Consider the following 21,017-nt stretch of genomic DNA (forward strand, 5'->3'; position numbering starts at 1 on the left):
TCAGATACGTGATATGATAAGGCTGAACAGAAATCTGAAGTATAGCAGGACTATTTCCAACAAAGCGCCAAAGGGCTCAGCCTTTCAACAGAGGACGTTCTGCGATCAGGTTTGGTCTGCAGCGTGCGAGTCATCCTTTTCAGAGCGCTGCTCTTGATGGTCGTTGGTGGTGCTCCTCAGAAGCATGACCAGGTACCATCCTCCTTTAAATTATGTTAAAAGAGAATGCCTTGTTGCACAACAGTGTGAGCGCTGTTTATTTCCAGCTACCTACCCAGTTATACCTAAACAGATGAGGCTTCAATTCGTTTTTAGCTTTCCCAGTTCAGACATCGGGTTGTGCATCTGGGATAATGTTTTTTTCTTTACTATTCCTGTCGATGAGGTGGTGCATACCAAGTGCACATTTGCTGCTGCATCACCAATGCCTGAACATTTTAACTCTATGAAAATCAGAGGAAATCCTTCATTTGGAAGTCATTATTCACGATTTTGGCCAGTATTACACCACGGATAGCGCTTCCCCACCGTCACTTCACCTAGCATCTCCCGTCTTACTGTAGAGTCTTGTTGCACAGGGGCAGCAATAACAACACTTAACAAGAACGTCCTGAATTTTTCCAAATATCTTGGTACACATCCATCAATCGGTTCAAGGGAGAAAATGATGTGAGCCGTAACCCGAGTTTCACAAAGGTGCTGATGGCAATTCTGGGGGCCATTTCACAGTGAACACTGTTCGTGCAAATGTCACAGCAAGGGATCCGGGGCGCTATTTTGCTATTAAAGACACAAACATATAAAAGATATCCTCTTTCCTAAAAAGCGTTCAGCACACCATCCACATTTTGTCTGAGCACATCTACTGCAAGTTTGAGTTCCTGATTCGGACATTTGCAGGAGAATTTAAAAGTTCTTTTTCAAACAAGTGACTATTTTAGGCTTCCTGGACTCCTACTGGAAACCGTTTCCCTGCGATATACCATTTACACCGGTTTCGTGCTTTACGATACAGCTGACACGTTACTTTCACCCACTTTTCTGCCTCCCCCTTCCCTCCTCGCCCGCGCGCCCCCCCCCCCCCAATTCCTACGGAGGTACCCCAAAACATCCCTCCAAACGCCCTCCCCCACCTTTTATCATCCCCACTGCCCCCCTACCCCTTCCCCAGCTCCGCCGCAGCCCCCTCAGCCCCTCCGTCCCCCCCCACCCGCGGGTACCCCCGAGCTGTCCCCGGCCTCCTGCCCCCCCGCGTCGCCCACCGCGGCCGCGGAGCGTGCGCGGAGTGCGGGCGGCCTGGGCAGGCGGGGCGGAGGGAGAGGAGTAGGAGGGAGGAGGAGGAGGAGGAGGAGGAGGAGGGCCGGCCCGCCCGCAGCCGCCGCCGCCGCCAGCGCCGCCATGATGCTTGTTTGCTTTCAATGAGTGTGAGGAGGAGGCGGGGGGGAGCTGCTCTCCCGTCCGGCCCGCGGCAGGAAACAAAGAGCCAGGCAGGCGGCGGAGCGAGGGCGGCGGGGGGACGGGGATGCTGCAGCCACAGGTAGGGGCGGCCCCCGCCGCGGGGGGCGTCCGCGGCGCCTCGCCTGGAGGGGGGGCTCTCGCTCGGGGGGGCAGTACTTCGGGGGGGGGGGTGTACTGCTGTGGGGGAGGGGAGCGGCGTTATTACGGCGAGGGGGGAGAGCCTGCCTCAGAGTTTGGCGGGGGGGGGGGGACTCCCCCCGCGCTCTGTCGTTTGGGGGTGTCATGGGGGGGACGAGGCCCCTCTGGGCGTGAGGAGGTCCGGGGGGGTGGGGGTGGGGGGCGGCGCAGGGGGAAGCGCTGGGCCCCAGGCGGTTGTTGCTGCGAGGACGCCCGGGGGAGGCTCCGCTCCCCGGGGAAGCGGGTGGGAAATGTCTGGTACCGAAGCGGGGAGCGGCGGGGAAAGGGGGCTCCGCCGCCGGGAACTTGCCCGGCCACGGACCCCCGGCCGGAGGCCAGTAAACACCCACCCGGCGTGCGGGGGGGAGCCGGGGCGGGCGGCGCCTCGCGGGGAGCCCGGGTTTATTTGCATCGGGAAGGCAATTAAGAGAAATTACTATAATGGCATCTGGAAGCCTGAAGTTTTTTTTTTCGCTGTTGTTGTCGTTGTTTTTTCCTCACTGTGCAATTGAGTTTAAAATAATTAAACAAAGGCAGAGGGAAATGACATCAATCTGGTAATTGCCCGTCCACCCTCCGCGCGCGGCTTCCCCGCGTCTCTGCCTCCCCGGAGGCCGATTTCTCTCCCTGAGAGCACACCGAGGACCGGCCGCGCTGCCTGTCAGCGGAGCGCCTCTCCTGCTCCGGAAGGAGCTGCCGGCAGCCGCCCGCCCCGCCGGCAGCGGGAGCCGAGGCCTCGCTGGCGCCGGGGCCCGGAGCGGCCCTCGCTCGTTCCGGCGGAGGGAAACGGCGAGGCAGGCGTGGGGCGTGATTGCCAGCCGCGGCGGCCAATGGGGGAGCGCGGGAGGCGGGCCGAGCGCTGGCACGTGAGGCCGCGGGGCAGACGCATGCAGGGATAAACAGAGGGGAATTGGGGAGGGCGGCCCCGGGGGGGGGCGGGTGCTGCGGGAGGGGTGATGGCACCCGTGACAGCGGGGGTCGGAGAGGCCGGGCGTGTTCAGGCCTCTGAACAGCAATCACGCTTTAATTGAGCTAATTAGGAGGGGAAATTTTTTTTTTTTAGTTATTTATTTATTTTTAGTCGGGTTTGTTCGGCTCGGGCAGGTGTCCGGGCACTGACAGACCTGAACTGGGCGCAGAAGCCCTGCGCGGCGTGCACCCTTCACGCGTGGGGCAGTGGGGCGGCAGCGCTCCGCGGTCTGCTGTCGCGCTTACGGGGCAGCTCGTCCCATGTATCATTTTATAGAGGATTTTAAGCCTGGGATCAGGCGAGGCTTTAGAAGAGTAGGTATCCATACACCTGTCTCTGTCTTGATATACATATATATTGTGAACGCGTGTTTTGTCAGCAGTTTTTCCGCAAACATTAAAAATTCATATGCAACCTACTTTGCTGTGTGTAATACAAGAAATACAGTCAGAACAAATACAGTAAAACAGAGGTTTTGTTATGTTTTTTTTTTAATACAGATATCTGTATTTCCACAAATGCATAGAAAATTGTATTACTGCAAATACAACTCCACAGACAGGTATTTGCTTTGTAACTAGAGTTGCAGATCATCAGGTTTTTTGTTTGATTTCTGGGGCTTATTTTCTTAATCTAGATTTCGCCACAGTGGGTAAGTAATTCAAAATTCAGGGGATTAAGAAATACCTGTGGTATTTGTCTGGCTTAAATACAAAGATGTGCAAGTGTTGACTGGTAATTGAATTGTATCTCGCATTTTTTTTCATTCTAGAGCAGGTCTCGTAATTGGGAATTTATCAACATTTCCACTGGGGTAATTTTACAGGATTATCCACCCTCTGTTCTTCCTGCTGGTTCATCTGGACTCTGTGGAGTTTGCTGCTAGCAATGAAGCCTTCTGTGGGGGTTTATTCATGCTATTACTGAAATGGAGCCCTTCGCATTCGGATTAACTCTTAATTCACTTTTCACCTGAATCGCTTGGATCAGTCCATTTATAAAAAGGATACTACCATGCATCTCTTTTCTGTTTGCATTTTGAAGTTGAACTCTGAATACAGTCTTGATGTGTTCAGGCTGTTTACTTTGCTTGAATTTTAGAGGAAGAACTGAAATATAAAGATAGATGAGACTGTAATACTGCATGGGCAGGTAAATACTTTTGATGTTTTATATATGAAGACCTGAAGACATGTTACAAAGGGTCACGAATAGAATGAGCATGGTACCTTTCAAGGTAAAAATCACTAAGATCAGGCTGTACTAGATGTTAGGAAGACGTTCTTCTAAGCAAGTGCAATGTTCATGATGGAAACCACCGTCTTTAAAAGGGGGTTGAATGCTCCCAAGATGGAGCAAACTAAAAATTCTTTCCCAACAGACGAACAAAAGCATCTATTTTTAAAAGCATGGCAGTGTAAATAAAAATGGTCCTGTTAATCTATCACCAAAAAGCTAAGTATTTTTGTTTGTAGCGCAGTGTGTCTTATTTGGATTACAACCATGCCGAGGAGGCCGGGTGGTGAAGCAGAATTCCTCCTTCCAGTTGTGCAGTCCCTGCTGCAGAGGCCCTGGTTCTGTTTGCTAACAGACCGTTGAGTTTTAAATTGTTTTCTGTTTTTGTTGTGTAATTTTGGCTGCATACGTGTATATGTGCAGTCTGTACCGTTATATCCCTGGCCCAAATGGTGCTGCCTTAAGCGAAGATCATACACAGATGATATCTTTATGAATTAAGATGCCTTTCAGTCTTCAGAATTGAAAGAATATACAAGAATTGTCACTTATTTCCATAGGGTTTTTTTGCTAGGAGAAATATATAGTATTCAAAGGTTGCAATTGTGTGTGATGAGCTTGAAAAAACTACCACTGACCTTAAAACCCCACAAGAATAATCTCAACAGACCCTACCTTTAGATTTTAGTCCTAGTTGCGGGAGACAGAGGTTGACCCTTGCCCTGTTGCATACAACATATCTGGGGGGGTTTTAATCCGTATATTGAGATTTTACACTACTTTCGGTGTCAAAATACTTTACTGACGTTACTGAATCCAGTCTAAATTTAGACTGCTTCATGGTGTAATTTTGAAAGCTTTATACATAAATTGCTCAAACTGAGTCACTGCAGGGTTTCATCTGTTTTGTATTCCTTCTTCAGCATTGGCGCTTCACACTTAGAAGCATGATTATCGTACAATATCCTGCAAGATTATTAGCATTGTATTAGGTGACATAATTTATGTTCCTACATTGAAATTGGGTTGTAGAAGTCTACTCAACAGGGAAGCTTGGCATAAGCTTGGGGACCTGCACTCACAATTTCTACATTGAGCAATTTCTGCAGTTGAAGTCTTGAAGAGTTTACAAATGCTTAGGCAGGTCCCATAGAAAAAGCTGTTTAAATGCTTAACGTGTACTTTTGAGCTACTAATTACACTTCCAAGATGGTGCTTATTTAAAAAAAAAAAAAAAATTGGCAACAACTCAATTTTTTCTTTTGTACGACTGCAACATGAATCCTTTTGTTAATGCCTCAGAGGGCTTTTTTTAAGTGAAGGAATCAAGGAGGGACTAGGGGCAGAAAATATATACATGGTTGTTTACTTTAGAATTAAATACTTGCTGTTAGTATTCCAATTTATGCTATAATGGACCTCTGCAGGAAGAGATTGATTTTAATTCTTTAGACTGGGAAAGCCGTTAGGTATGTTATAGAGGCTGCCATCTAGACGTTGTGATCACAGCCTGGATATTTTGATGGCTGTCTTGTGTGTCTTAGTTCATGTTCCTGATATGCAACCTTTATTCCGCAAGTGAAGCGGCTTCCTACCTTAAGACTGTCCTAAAGTTTCTATACCATTCTATAATACCAGTATCTCCAAGGCCTCCTTCAGCTCTTTGAGTTTCCCCCTTTCCTTAGCAAGGCAGCAGTTTCAGTCTGAAGACTGGGGGTTTCTAGAGCATGCTGAAGCAATCTGAGAGAGCGCTCATGCCACGAGGGTACAGCATTTTGCCATAGTTAGGATACCATGAAGTGTACCATAATTTAGTATACTGCATATTACAAATAATCTGTGCAGCTTTACTGCTTGAGCCATTTTGGAGTATATTGATGAGTGAGGCGTGGATCCTGCAAGTTGATCTGACTTAAATGGCGCTCCACAAAAGTATCTCTGTGCATAGATCAGTTTGCAGAGTCGGGGATCAGAAAAAAACTTTAAGCACTGGCTGCGCTTCAGAGACAGATCCTTTCATGTGCTTTTTGGAACAAAAATCACATTGAACCGACACCTACAAAAGACAGGGAGGCTTGAAACTGAAGTAAAACACAACTAGGTTTGAGCATGCACCGTCTGATGTATATCACCTGTCAGAACAAGGAGACGGCATCGTAATGGCTAAATAATAAAAAGTATTAATATGTTTTATGCCAAACTCTGACCATTAACACTTCTTAATATTCTTTTAAAGAAGTTTTAACAGTTGTCCACCCAACAGAAGAGCTTTGCCTGACAAAGCAAAGGTCCTGTGGACTAAGATGGAGGAGTTTCAGTGCTGCCTTAATCACAGTTCATCTGTAAATAGAGTACTTTCAGGAACAAGAGTTTTTAGGAACAAGTGATCAGTGTGAAGAATAATTAAAACTAGGAAGGAATCCTTGCTTTGCTGAGGAACACAATGAAAGATCCACCTCTGGAGATTTGAGAATTGATTGTACAGTAATTGCCAGTCATGGCATAGATGCTTTCTGTGTAGGGAGCAATGGGCTGTTGCCCATTGATCACCCCATGGTTTCTTCTGGTATAGTATGTCAGGGCTTTTCTCCAGTGGCAGAACTTGGAAAGCTGCTACTTTGGTTGCTCATTAACTCCACATAATCTACATCAGTACAACCGTCGTTGGAGTAGCGCTGAGAACCAACTAGTGACGTGGCTGGAGTGGTGATACTTTTTTTAAACCACCAACAATAAACCCCACTTTCTTAGCTGGCTGTCGTTGTTGGTTTCAGCATTGTCTCATAAACAGCTGCATCAACACAACGGAGGGAGGTGATGAAGTGGAACATGGGGGGGACAGGGAAGAAATCTCGAGTTGGCTTTGCCACGCAAGAGCATGGTTGTGGAACAACATTCTCAGGCTTGTTGGTTTAATTTGAAGTAAAAACAATCTATGAATAGTCTGGTTGCTTCTATCAGGATGTGGCTAGATGGGTAGAGTGTGAACGAGTTCTGTAATATCCTGATCTTCAGTTAGTTTAGCAACTCTAATATTAACAAGCATTTAAATATCTAGAAATTGTTTTTTAGGAAGATTTTTGTATTTAGATACTGACATCTCTTGTCAAGCTCTCGTTCAGATCTATAGCAGGAATGCTGAAAATGAGCTCATGTCCAAATTACATTTAAAATAGCTAGGTTATCTCTTACTCCTGAGTTCTATTGCAAGGCTAAGAAAGCGAATAATGTTTTGTGTGGTGACTTCATGTTTTCACCCACAAAACAACAGAAATGTGGTAAGTATTCTGCAGATGCATAAAGGAAAATGTGGTAAGGAACGTTGTGGTATACGTGCCAGTATTTAGAATAGCTTATTGAGTTGGACCAAGACAAGAAATTGTGCAGTAGTTACTCTAAACAAGAATTAATGTTCCATGTATTGTGAAGAATCATAACTAAATTGTCAAATATGATTGTCTGGACACAACCAGTGGAGTGAGATCTGGTATTGTATTAACGTTTTGGAGTGTAAGACCATTCTCATTAGCTTTCTGAAGACGTTTGTAGGTGAAGCTTTTAAGCCTTGGTCTTACTGCCTATCTGCATTTTTAAAACTTGAAGCTAAATATTTTACAGTGCAGCTCTTCCTTTTAAAGTTGATCTTTTAGGTTCCATCTTATTCGTACAGTATAGAATTATGTAATGCAAATAATTCTTAAAGTAATTAGTGAACCTGACTGATCTTTTAATGTATTGGCATTTCAGAATACACTAAAATAGAAAATGCAAAAATCTGAACGTTGTATAGTACTCATTAGCTAGCCAAAGTGTTTCTAGGGATGCCAGTTAAAGGTCAGCCTTTGCTTTGCAGTTTGGTTTTGCGTTAACGTTTGTTTTGTATACAGCAGCCTTTTACTATAGGCATAATTACATACAATTGCTGATAATTAAGAACTATTCTAATCATCTGGACTATGTCTATGCTACACTGAGAACACTTGGACATAGTATTTCTAATCATAAAATGTTGAGTTCTTTATCGTGAGTCAGATAAAACAGATCTATCTTGTAGGTCTGTCTGGAAGGTGGAGCCGTCAAGGACCTCTGTGCTGAATTGTGCCTTTTGTATTCTGACCATTTTAGAGTTCCTTTTTGAACCCAAACTAGTCTTTATAGCAACTGAACATGGAAGTGAAAATTGCTTCTTTGCACTAGTGAAACTATGGTAAATAAGTTTTTCACGCCTTCCAAGGTTTAGGGGGTTACATGTACACCATTAAAATATTGGGCTGCAGGTTGCTCATCTGATAGGAAGGTGTGATTGCAAGAGGAGTGGAGGGGTGGCAGGTCGGGCAGGAGGAGAAGTAGAGGTTTGGAAAATGGCAACCTGCTACACACCTTGTAACCAGCCAGTTTGCATTTCTATACACAAGTAATTAAGGAGGACAAAGAAACCTTAATTAAGTTTGAAATACCTGCAGGTCAAAACTTAATAATACGGTCGTCTTAAAAATATGAATTGACTGATTTTTGGACTTAACAAAATTTAAAGCCTGATCTAGTCAGTGCTATATAGCTCTATAGTCTAATCAAGTCTTCCTGATTTGAAAACAGCAAATATCTCCTTTGACATTTATGGCCCAGTTGATCTGAACCGGGATGCTTTGCTTCTCTTAAGTTTCAGGAGGGTTATGTCTCATTTTAGTCAGCTTCTGCTAGATTAAGGGTTTTGCAGAACTTTTACAGCTTTATAGATTTTTTGAAAGAATATTAAAGCATTTGTCAACTTCTGAGTTTTGTGTAGTAGAACTTATATATGCAAAATCAAATAACTCATCTGATTAGCCATATTCCAGATATACTCACATGAACTAATGGGTATTGACTTAATCAGTATCTTGTATTTATTATTACATAGTTGTAATGCATGTTCACATCCCACTGCATTATCTAAGTCTGAAAAAGAGGAAGGGTAAGTTGTGGTTTTGTATTGGCAGTCATGTAAAATTCTAGTTTTAGAAGTCTTCAAAATACGATGAAGAAGCATTACTTTCCTGATGAAGCCATTAAATCTTAATATGGTAACAGCCACTAAAATGTGATCCTACCAAGTGAAAAAGCACTTGGAATGAATCAGTTGACTTTGTGTTGACTCAACAGCATTTTTATTTTTTTAATTTAGATTATTCCAACATTAAGCTATAAATTGGGTTAAAGGGATCTTGACACTTTCCCACACATTACAGTTGAGTCTCCTGGGGGTGAGGAGTGTTTCAGGAGTCATTCTTGTGCTGCTCCCCTGGGCTGCTCCGGTTCTGCCTGTGGCCACAGCTGTTACGTGCCATCCCTCCCCACACTAGGTAAAAGGAAATTTTTAATTCACAGCATGTATTCGGAAAAATTCAGGTGTTACCCTTTAGCTAATTTCCCAATTGATTTTTCCTAGTCTTATTTTTTCAATACTATATACTTACTGTAAAAAGAAAAATTACTTGAACAGCCTTTTTTAAATAAAATGCCAAGAGTGTTTGCACTAGTCAACAAATAAGAGGTGTTTACACAACAGACTTGATATTTACCTAAAAGTAGCATACTAGTAGGAAAAAAAAAATCTGTGTTTTCTTGCAACACTGATGTTTTCTTTGTGTATATTTCAATAGAGCAATCTTGTTCACTCCTACAAAGTTAAATGTAAGGGTGTATTTCAGTAGATAGGCAAGTCCTCAAATTTCCATTTATTCAGCATCAAAATATCTGTATTTTTAGTTCTAATAGTATGCATTCCTCTAATTTGAGGAGGCTTTAATTCTTTCAATTTTTTTTCTTTTAGGTGGTGGCTTACACCTGCATTTCTGAAGTTTGGTTTATCTACTTGCACACTTGTGTATTGTAGCAAAATATAGCCAGAAGCTGTATTTCATAGCAGGATGCAAGTATTCTTCCATATTATGGTGTATACCTGCTAGTAGTTGGGAAATCCAAAACTGTAGGTGTATGTTAAGATTTATTTTTAAAAAAACAAAGTTTCAATTTAGCATGTTCTGAATAAGACATTGAAAGAAGTAAGACTGATGTGAAATTTAGCAGGCTTTGTAGGAACAGTATCAGGCATACAGAAAAAACCATTTAATTCTCTAGTTTAAGTTTTCTGTCTTGGGGCAGGGGAGGGGGTCCCAAATAATTTTAAATGAGTTTAGCTGAAGTACATTAAATTTACTTCACGTGACACGAGGTTTAGCAGGGATGCGTTGGGTACTTGCTTCCTTTCCTCATCATGGTATCTTGGCTATGGATATTTTTTCCATCACTGTTCTGTATTAAGATCACTGTCTAGTTTGTTGCCGATGCATGGTATAGACCGAGGATAAATCCAGTCATTGAGTCAACTCACCAAGTGTGTAAATTCTGTAGGGACTGACCTTTATGATAAGCCTGTTGAAGCTTCTGTTGCTTTTCTGTGAGAAGACAGATGTTGCACCTTGTCATCCCAGGCAGGGACAGTGTCCGTTTTACGCCGGGTTGTTGCTTCATTTGCCTGTACTTCAAGCTGAAACGTAATTAAGTTCCCATAGGAGTTCATAACTTGCTGAGTGAAGTGCCACCAGTGACAGGACAGTGAAAGCAGTAAGCTTGATTCATTCTGGAAAAGCGCTTGTTTAAAGAACAGTTAGTGGGTCTTTGAGCGGGAACGAGCAAATCTTGAGTTTTATAGTAAAAACTGAAATACACCACTATGTAATTACCTTAAAGAATTTTTTCCAAAGCGTAGTAGTTATCTTTTAGATGTACTTCTGTTCCCTTTGAAGAGGGGCACTGTTTGGAGTTTAAAGCAGTAATTTCTGTTCATTCTAATAAAGCTCAACAGTAGAGAGTAACCCTTTAAATACAGGTTAACATTTCTGATTAGCCTATACATCGCTCGAACTGCTACAACTTTAAGTTATCTAAAAAGCAGTGTACTTTGCCTTCAGTTAGGATTTCAGACTTTGTTCAGTGTTACTATTTAACTGATGCATGGGTGAGGGTGGTTGGAAGCAAGATTTTGCTTCCTGCTGTGTGAGAAGAGATTCGGGGAGGTATGGCCAGAAGGACAATTATGTTGTTGTCCTGATTTCAATCCCGTAAACAGCTGTGCTGCAAATCCACACGTACATTACTGCTATACAGGAATAATAATACAGGAAGCTAGGCTCCCTCGAAGATATTTTTTTTTCCTCCTCCCCCTTAGCATTTGGGCAGTTTAATTCTCTTAACCAGCTCCTTTTGTTATCAGACAAAAGTCAGTGCTAATGCGAGAGTGAAGTGGAAATACACGGTCCTGGGGAGGAAGGAACTGCAGCGGGACCAGCTTAGTTCTGCTTCATGCGTCGTAAAACCACAGTGCAAGCGGCTGGTGGGGGGGTTGAGGAGGATCCTAAATTAACTTTGAATTCAAGACATACCAGTCAATTTAAGAAACACTTATAGTTATGGGGAAAGTAATTGGAACCCATTTTCAAATGAAACTTTGGATTGCGTGGAAGAGAGTTTCAAGGTTAAAGGCGCAAGGCTACAAATGAGTTGTCTGGGATGAGCTTCCAGTATTGGGGTTTGGAGAAAGAAAGAAAAGTCTCCCGTATGTGCTACCATTTTCTTACAAAATCTTTGAGCAACTTAATGGTTTATAATTAATAGGAAGTACTGTAGATAGCATTCGATCCTGCTATTTTTCAGCAGTGCAAAAGTCATTTATTTGGTAGGTAATACTGTACTGCATCGATAAATGGAAAATGACTTAAATTACCTTGTTACTTCTAACTTTGTTAGATCTAGATTTGTATAGTTTATTGGCTGTTTCTAATTAAAGTCACAAGAAGTTTGAGTAGTTCTGCACTTGATCAGGTGTGGTGCTACGTTGTTTACTTCCCCCTCCTGGCTGTCTTCTGATCTAGACCAGCTTATTAGCGATAAGTAATATCAGGTAAAGGGTGGGGAGAAGTCAACAGAAGTCATCAACATGCATCAAGAAGTTTCAGAAGCAGAGTTGTAATGCTTCACCATAGTGATCTTGAGGTATTTCTAAAGGTACTCACATATTTGTAAGTGGGATTTGTAAATGCTGCTTAGTAGGTATTGAAATAGTTATTTCAGAGTAGTTGATTAGATCAGATAAAGTTGTATCTGAATGTTAACCTATGCTGCTCTCACTTGTTCCTTGTTTTCTATGAAGTTTTAGAATTCACGTTTTCTTTGCCTAATTTAAATTTTGATATGGAAGAAGCTGATGTTTCTAGGAGAGTTTTTGTAGCAATCTTGCTATCTACATTTATAGCAAAGCTAATACTATAAAGGATTGATGGTACTTGGCCTACAGGAGTTGTCTAATACATTTAGTTTTGAAATAGAGTTAGTTTATCTGTGGTATTATAGAAAGTATTTCAGGAAATGAAGAACTGCTGTAGTATTTTCTGTTGGTGGCTTTTTAAAAAAAAATCAGCATTAAACTATCATGACGATCATTTTCGAAAGAGCACGTTTTTTGAGAGTAAGCAGTAAGGGTTTTTTAAACCCATTTTGATTAAATCCTTCTCCCTACCATCTTCCAATTTCATAAAAATGGCAGAAGGGAAGAACAGGAAAAAAGTCACCGTCTTTCCTGCCCTGTCATTCAAAGCAGTTTCCCCAGACTATCATCTCTGCATTTTAGAGGCATTATTTATTGGTGATTTACGTAGTCATCTGGAGCATTAACTACTTCATAGTCCGGCTTCCACCTTACACACGCCTATAGCCTAGGAGACGTACCATTTCCAAAGCCTTGTTGGGCAATGGTCTGAACTCCCTTCGTTCTTCTACAGCTAGCAGTATAGCTAAAACAGCTTGGCGTTCGGGCAGCTCCTTCTTTTCTAGGCCACCACCTTCTCCTGACGCCGTACCCTTCATGGCACTGGTGCTGCGGCTGTAAGTGCTCCTCAGGGGCAGGGCAGCAGCTGTTGCATAGCGCAGCACACCCGCTCACGTGGCTGCTGCTAATCACGCCATCTCTTGTCCAGGACAGTTCTCTGAAACAACACCTAGCCTGGCTGTTCATCACCTGACTGCATTCATTGCTTTAATCTGGAGAGACAGGCAGCAATCGGTACAGGTGCACCGCAACCTGTGAATATTTGGCTTTGTCTCCAGTGGTCTGTTCCTGAGTCAAGCCGGAGCCAGTGCTCCATCATCCACTTGTATTCGCCAACTTTGTCAGCTCTTCTTCTAACAGGTTGCCCTCCCTTGACTTTACAACCTTCAGGTTTTTTCTTTCTCTTTATGATCCTCATCATCCTTGCCCTGCACTGAAGGGTCTTTTCTGCCGCTGCTCTCCCTTGCCCTGTCCTACTGCCTTTCTTTCAGTACCTCTGTGCAAACAAGGGCTTAAAACTGGGTCTACGCTGAAGGCTCAAGATCTAATTCCCTGTGTCAGACCCTTTGCACTGCTGACCTCATTGGCCTCTTTTGGCTCAGTTTCTTTGAGGTAAGGGGTGTTAATTCTGTGTTGGGACTAAATGACCTTGTGTGGGAATGGGCAGCCATGCTCCTCTTGAAGTCTCAAGCTCTCCTGCTTTTACAGCTATTTAAATAACAATTTTAATAACCTGGTACAAGATAATAAACAATTTCATTTGCATTCAAACGTATTTAAATGTCCTCTTCATTAAATTTTTATAGTCTGGGGTGTGTTCCGGGCATCCATGTCATATCTTTGTTTATAAAGATTTTCTCCTTTATGAACTAACTTGCTGTATGTGATAACAGCCTAATGTCCAGTGGTGCTTTCCACCGTCTGTGTTGGTGTGACTGAAAATTACAGGTGGTGTAAGCTCTTTTGAAAATGATCATCATGATAGTTTAATGCTGCGGTTACCAATGGCTCTAAGGTTGTTCAACACCATTTTATGGGTCTTGCTAAAAATTGCTTTAGTCTGACAAAACTGTATCACTTAATCTGACGTTTACCTCAGCTTTGATGTTTAACTGTAGCAGCTCAGCAGGCTCTAAATTTGGATTTGGGGAGGTGGAGAAAGGAGGAGAGACAGTGATTTGTAAAAGAGACTGATTTTCTTGAACTACTCCATGCTGTGAAGTTTTGAAATGCAATTCAAGGTATTGCGCTTGTGTTTTATGATGGCCTATGAAATACGACCCAAATTTAGCCTTGCTCTCAGGTCCTGAGAAATCTTGAACTCTACGTGATGGACAAAGACGCGCTAACACTTGGTGTGACAGTATCCGTGGTGTTCTGGGGTGGCCGATGTCAGTGATGCTGTCGGTCATCAGCGGCTCCTTCAGCCAGGACTCTTGAGCATTTGCTGCTTTTTTTGCTCCTGGTAATCCTAAACAGCAGAGAATCATCCACGGTGAAATGCAGCAGTGAGATAGGGAAAACCATCAAGAGCAGGAGCTTTAATGAAGGGAGAGTAGTGCCATGGACGGACCGGGAGCGCGGGGTCACCAGGATCCAGTGTTAAAACCTCAAATTCTTAAATCTCTAATTGTTTTAGCACACATTAACAAAACCCACTGAAAAAGTATGTCATCCTTTTCTGGTAGTGAGGAGCGATATGCTGCTGGTACTAGCGAGGCTGTTAATTAGTGTGTGTGATTGAGCGTGCTCTGGGGAATGTTCGTGTTTCTGTACTGAATGAGATTTCTGTCTCTAGTATACCTGCTTCATTTCTTGAAAAATTGGAACATATTTATTAATTCAGGGAGCTGCAGGAAGAGAAAGCATCAAATGACTGAGGAAGGTAAATGTTTCCTGACAAACTGGAGCGTTTCTACGTGGCATTGGTCTTTGTGAATTATATATAATTATATATAGCAATTTCAGAAGAGATGCTCTCCACATTACCATATATTAGTGCACTAGTTGCATAGTTATTGCAGGGAGAAGTTACGCTTTTACCTTTCTGGTGGTTATAATCCAGTCTTACGTCCTTTAATTAGCTCAGTTTGAAGAAGAAAGTGTTACACTTGGTGATTCCAGTACCCTGGGTACTCAAGTGCCTTCACTCTTTAAGGAGCTCCACCCAGCTGCTATTTATAATCTCATCCTTTTACCCACAATTCACTTTTTAAAGGGGAATTTCTTTTCACTGCAGAAATCTGTTTTTGACCAGTAGTGGGAGTGGGAAAGAGGAGTGTGAATTAGTATAAGAGCTGTTGTATTAAAGTAAGCGTGTAGTGCCTAAAAGCTTTATTTTAGTTAAGATGCGTAATTAGCTGGAAGTTTTGGGGGGGTTTCTGTTTTGGTTTTTTTTTTTTTTTTTAAACATGCGGAGTAAATATTTTCCAGTAAATTCAATAAACAGATAATAAGTCTGGTTGATAGTCCAATTTACTAACAGTTATTCCTTGATTATTCTCTATATAATTACAACACTTTTCTGATGTATTCACTTTGTCCAGGGATATGAAAAAATTAGAAAGCCTTAAAAGACCTGGTAGGTAGGTGTGCTCATGATTTTGACTAGTATAGCTTCTTCTTTATTGAGTGTTTTTGGGTAGTATTACAATATTGCTGTAATGTATTTTGCTTAATAATTGCATAATATTGCTCGTAATGTGTTTGTAAATGTGATTTGAGGCAGCATTGTTTAATTTCTCTATTTCATATAAATAATTTTATAGCTTGTTGCTTGTGCCTTTCTGTATGTATTTGGATGTGGCAGCTTAAGATGGTGAAATCTTTGCCATAAAAGCTCTTAGATATATGTAGGGCAATGCAAAAGCATTACTCTTATTTGTGATAAATGCGATTTATATTGGAAGCCCTATGTGACTTGAAAACACGGAGCTAATTTGTAAATTTATATAGTATTGATTTAGTTATTTAAAATCTGTGTAAGCTGGTTTTCCTCTTAAGCTAACTAAAACCCAGATGTATTTCTCCTGGGACAGGGGAGAGCTAGCTCATGGTACAGGGAGGGTTATGGCGCAGGGCTTTATTATGGAGCCAGGAATGCCTTCCCCCCGCCCTCCCCCCCTTTGCAGTGAAATAGTACAAGTATGTTGATGTACAGGAAAGCTGGAAGGAGGGGGGAGTTTTTTGAGAGGAAGGAGTTTTTTTGGAGAGGATTTTTTGCCACTTCTCTCTCATGGTCCATGATTGGGTATGGTAAAAAGAGGTAAGGCATTAAAAAAATTGTTTCTTGTAAAGTTATCAGGAATAACGTGAGAGAGTGAGAGAAATGGAGTTAAATTTCAGTGTTAAACACCTGGCTGAAGAAAATGATAGAAATGTCTATCTCAGGTACAATATTTTCAGACTGAAAAGAGTAGAATGAGGGTTGGATTAAAAGCTATCATTTTTCAGACTTAAAGAACTGAGGATCTTTTTGAAACCTTAATTCTTTTCTTGGATGCTGAATTGCGTGAAAAGTTGAGAATTGCAGTAAACCTGGAACTGATAGATAGTCAAGGTTACTAGCAAATGTTTTCTTTATAGTTTGTATGAGGGGGAATCCGGTAGTGGTCATCATGGCTTTCTGAAGTTTCATTGTTGAAGAACCAAGAGCCTGCAGTAGGATGGATTGATTTTGAAGGACACAGTGACATACCCATGAAAGGTGGCAGGACAATTTTTATGTTGGTTTACAGATTTTGTTACATTATTGGGTGGGGGGTTAGGCTGTCATCTGCCATTCTAGGAGCATCAGGAATCCGTGTTCTTCTGTATTATAGCAGTCTTTCCCGCTCAGTGGAGTTTGTAAATGGGCACAGGTTATCTTTATCTGAAGTTCTGAAAAGTATTTGGAGCCAATGTCCAATACAAAAATTAACTGAAACGGAAATTACCTTTTAAAGAATTCTCAGTATATAATATCTTAATTAATTATTTGTCTTTTTGTCTCAACAGGAATGCCCAAGGAAAAGTACGATCCACCTGATCCACGGAGGATGTACACAATTATGTCCTCAGAGGAAGCAGCCAACGGAAAGAAATCACACTGGGCAGAGTTGGAAATAAGTGGTAAGAAACTGAGGAATGGTCCTGAGTTATGAACTCATTGCAAGTTAAGAGTAGCCTACGTAGCATGGGCTTGGACAAGAAGTCTGGAGTGGAGTTACCTACCTTGAAGTGAGCCAGCACGCCAACACAGCAGCTGCCAGCCTTTGGGTGTGCCAAGGGAAGAGGTTGGGTTGGGATAATGTAGGGAGCTGTAGGAGAGGTAAGTTGAGGCAGGTGGGGAATCATAATGTGTAGGAAAGTTGGGAAGATGAGGATAGGGATGTGAGCTCTTTGTGTTTTAAGAAGGTGGGGTGGGTGAGAGCATGGATTTAAGATACAGTTTGTCAAAGAGAAGAGGGTGAAGTTGGGATTGATATATAGACGTATGCTGTTACTGCAAGTAATGTAACAACAATGTTGTATTAGTCCATGACAGTATGGTTTCTATTGAAGCAGAAGTTTCCAGTTCAAAAGCGGTTGTAAATCTTTGCTCTGTTCTTGAGATTTAAAAAAAAAAAAAAAAAAAAAAAAAATTAAAAAGATCCTCCAAGAACTGTGCTAGCTTTGAGGTACTGTTTGACTTTTAGATCTTTTCTTGAAAATAAGATAATGCTCGGAATTCACAAACATGTATTCCAACTGGTGTGGGACACCAGTCTCTCTTGATTTGTAGAGTAAATTCTGATTTTGCTACATAAAGTGTGTTTACAAGGAAATTCAAGCAAATATTTTAAGAATTTAAAAAGTGTTTTGTCATGTTGTAAATTTAGGCTGAAATTTTGCATAAATATGGAGGTTCTTTAAGAGACTGCAAAAATTGCCATGTGGTATTTCTAAATGACTGTCCAACAGAGAAATTTATGGAAGGAGGAATACAAATAGAGTTCTTTGAATTGTGAAGAGTCTTTCCGTCCAGATCATTGAATCTGTGTCTTGCTTCAAGTGCCATGTGCCTTAACATGTGAATAGCATTCTTTACTTGAAGGTTACAGATGCAGAAACCTAGTTAAATGCTGCTTCAGAAATCAGCATTATATATCAGCATTAGGCTTGGATATCCACTTGGACATCTGCTGCCTCTGCATAAGGAAATGCATTAAGTGATGGCTCTTTCTTTTCGTGCCTGGTAATCTCACTATAGGCTGATTCCAACCAGGAGAGGAGCAGGTAGTGAAGAGGATGGATGGGTGATGTTGATTGGAAATCCTTTCAGCTACAAGGGTTTCTTTGATCACAGTCACCTGTTTGCATTGGGCGGGCGGGGGGAAGAGGTGTTAATTAATAAAATGCAGAAAACTATTGATTCGTATTTAAAACCTTTCAAAAGATTTCTTAATGAGCATTACAGTAGCATGAACCCTTTAAGAACTGTATGCATTTGCCTTGCAAAATAAAATGTGACAATGTTTTTTGTTTTATTAATGTTCGCACTGTATTTTCCTTGCAAAATACTTGGTCATCTAATACAGAAAGCCACAAATGTTGTAACTTCTCTCATTTAAATCACTGAGCTTTTTCGCTGCAGGCTTTTTTATGCCACTCACTTTCTTATAGCTCGCTGAAATGATACCTATATTAAACCTTTTGTTACCAGGGACTGAGTCCCAGATACACGTGTATTGGTGTAGCTTTCCCCAGGCACTAAATATGACTTCTTTTATTTTGAAGAAAATCATTTAGGGAAAGGAATTATAATGTGTGTATGTTGGTATAATATTAACCAGACTGTTCTTAATATTGGTGAGTCATGGTGGGGTTTTTAAAGGCTGTCGCAAGTACCTTTTTGCCTTGGACAAACTGATGTTGGTACTCTTCTTATAATGCTTTTGGTACAGTGAGATGACTTTGTAAATGAAAGAGGATCCACTCCTGGGGGGAAAGAAATTTTGGAGAGAAGAAATGTTTTGGGACCTTCTGATGATATCTCACATTCCTTGCATGCGGCAATGTAAAAATCTTGATTCTGTCACACAAATCCATGTTTCCACCCTTCAGTTTATACAAAAATCATACCGTTTTTTTAAATATCTGGCAGTAGTTTATGCAGCTTTTAGTTGAATGCCAGATGGAAATCCATGTTCTCAACTAAGCGTTTTAGTCACCCTAAATATAGTGCTTCTATCTGTTCTTGGCTGGATTAATGCCATAGAATATAGATTTTTGGTTTGAAAGACGTTGCACAGAAACAGGAGGCAAACTGAAGAAGCATCTTTCATCCCAAATATAAACTGTAATTGAAAAAAAATCTGTTTCTTACATCTATGTTAATTATTGAATTCATGGTCAGTTAGTAAATATGTCTTGTTTTGTATGGAACTTGAGAAAGACAGATGTTTAAACCTTAAGTATGGGTTGGAGAAAAACAGTCTTAAGCATCCCTGGCAATACCTTACATTCTCTTATGCGTTGCTGAATTTTTTTGATCTATAGAATCAGCTATTAATGGAATTTTCATTGAATAAAATAATAATGATAAAAAACAACAAAAAACCAAACAAAACTCCCCCTCAAGCCCCCCCCCACTGCCCCATACATACATATTTACAAAAGGTGTAATTATTGCTAAACCTATATATTTTAAATGTTCTATTTTCTTTTGTACCTTCCTTCCACAGGGAAAGTGAGAAGCTTAAGTTCATCATTGTGGACACTGACCCATTTGACAGCTTTGCATCTCAGTGACAATTCCTTATCCCGTATTCCTTCAGATATTGCTAAGCTTCACAATCTGGTATATCTGGACCTGTCCTCTAATAAAATTCGCAGTTTACCAGCAGAGCTCGGAAACATGGTGTCACTCAGGTATGTAAATTTTAACAGGAGTTAAAATTGTTCTATTATCTTTGTAGCGACAGTTTAAATTTCAGCATAATTTTTGCATTCTAGTAAATGAAAAGCATAAATAAATTCCCCCTTCCTCACTTCTTTTTATGTGTCTCCCTGAATACTTGGTATGGTCTGTGCAGCTATAGCAATGCTGGCTTTTCTGTGATCTCCTGTTCCGATATATGACAGTATGGAATGAGCTTCACAAGTGCTCAGTTTGATAGCAATCACCCATTTTATATTTTTCCAAGACAGATTTCCTCTCTTATGCATCTCTTCCCAGACTCTTTTACAAATCTTGACGTGGCATTTTTCTGTAAGAAATACTGATGCACGAAAATAATTGCTTTTAACTCATAGTAAGGTAGGAAAAGGTCAGATTAAACAATCATAATCATGCTAACTACATTTTTTTTCCTCTTTATTACTCTTTAGTAATTATTCTTAACGATAGTTCTCACTCTCTGTTTATTTTATAACAACTGCAACTTGTCTAATATCATCTCCTTCCCACCTTTGCTATCATGTAACTGCATTCCTGTGCAAACTGGGGAGGAGAAAAAAAATGTTCTAAAAGCACCTTCTTTTTTTCCCAATTTTACAGTGCCAAGATGTGCAAAGTTTGCATGGAATAATACCTCCTTTTGGAAGCGAAACATGAGTAGTGATGCCTATTTAGATTATAATTAAGGCTGCAGCATTTCACTTTGTAAAAACACTGTTATGTAAACATATAAATGATTTATATGAGAGTAAATACTTACGGGCAACATTCTTTTGCCCTTGATCCAAAGGAAGAGCCTTATCTTAGGTTTATTAGACAGTCACCAGTAATTGCTTTCATTGCTTTTAATTTTGAAGACATTTATGGACAGCTTTCTCAAATCCAGAAACCACTGAGTCTAAAGGCAACGAGAATGTTATTAGAAGTAAAGAAGATGATAATAGATAAATGGACTGCCAGCACAGCTTTAGTGAAACTGTGGAAGCAAAGCAAGTTTGCACATAGAAATATCAGTTGCTGCATTTTCTTCTACTTTAGAAAAGTCCACCCTGTTGGGGAGGATTAAACTAGCTGATTAAATTGGTACTAAAAGCTCAAATTCCAAAGCAGTTAAAGTCTCAACCTTGGAGGCCGAGCAAAGCAGCGTTGCTTTTTAGAGCATAATTGGCAGCTCCGTTTCATAGTGTGTCATGCAGTTGTTTTCAGCTGTGAAGCAGTCTGTTCTAAAGAAAGCTTTGCGTTACTATTTCAATTAAAAGCAGTTATTAGTAACAGGTTTCTTCCCTCCTTTATCCACTCCTCAAGTATTGTGAGCTAGCAATCCTAAATTTACTGGAATAGTCTCAAATTCACCTTTGTACTTCATGAGCATTCTTTTATTTTCATCAGTC

The 21,017-nt window shown here is 41.2% G+C and overlaps 1 protein-coding gene across 3 annotated transcripts in view; it reads left to right on the forward strand.

Annotated features, from left to right (window-relative positions):
• Positions 1–1,384: 1,384 nt before the first annotated feature.
• CNOT6 (CCR4-NOT transcription complex subunit 6) overlaps positions 1,385–21,017 on the forward strand; it is a 33,765-nt gene continuing 14,132 nt past the window's right edge. For 2 of the 3 annotated variants that reach the window (XM_076350520.1, XM_076350522.1), the window contains exons 1-3: positions 1,385–1,537; positions 16,704–16,817; positions 19,412–19,598. In XM_076350520.1, the coding sequence (XP_076206635.1) occupies positions 16,706–16,817; positions 19,412–19,598 (299 nt within the window). In that variant the 5' untranslated portion in view covers positions 1,385–1,537; positions 16,704–16,705. Of the gene's footprint in view, positions 1,538–3,391; positions 3,758–16,703; positions 16,818–19,411; positions 19,599–21,017 lie in introns of those variants that run through there. The other variant, XM_076350521.1, reaches the window with a different exon arrangement.

Source organism: Aptenodytes patagonicus, chromosome 12, assembly GCF_965638725.1.
Source record: "Aptenodytes patagonicus chromosome 12, bAptPat1.pri.cur, whole genome shotgun sequence".
NCBI classification, from domain to species: Eukaryota; Metazoa; Chordata; class Aves; order Sphenisciformes; family Spheniscidae; genus Aptenodytes; species Aptenodytes patagonicus.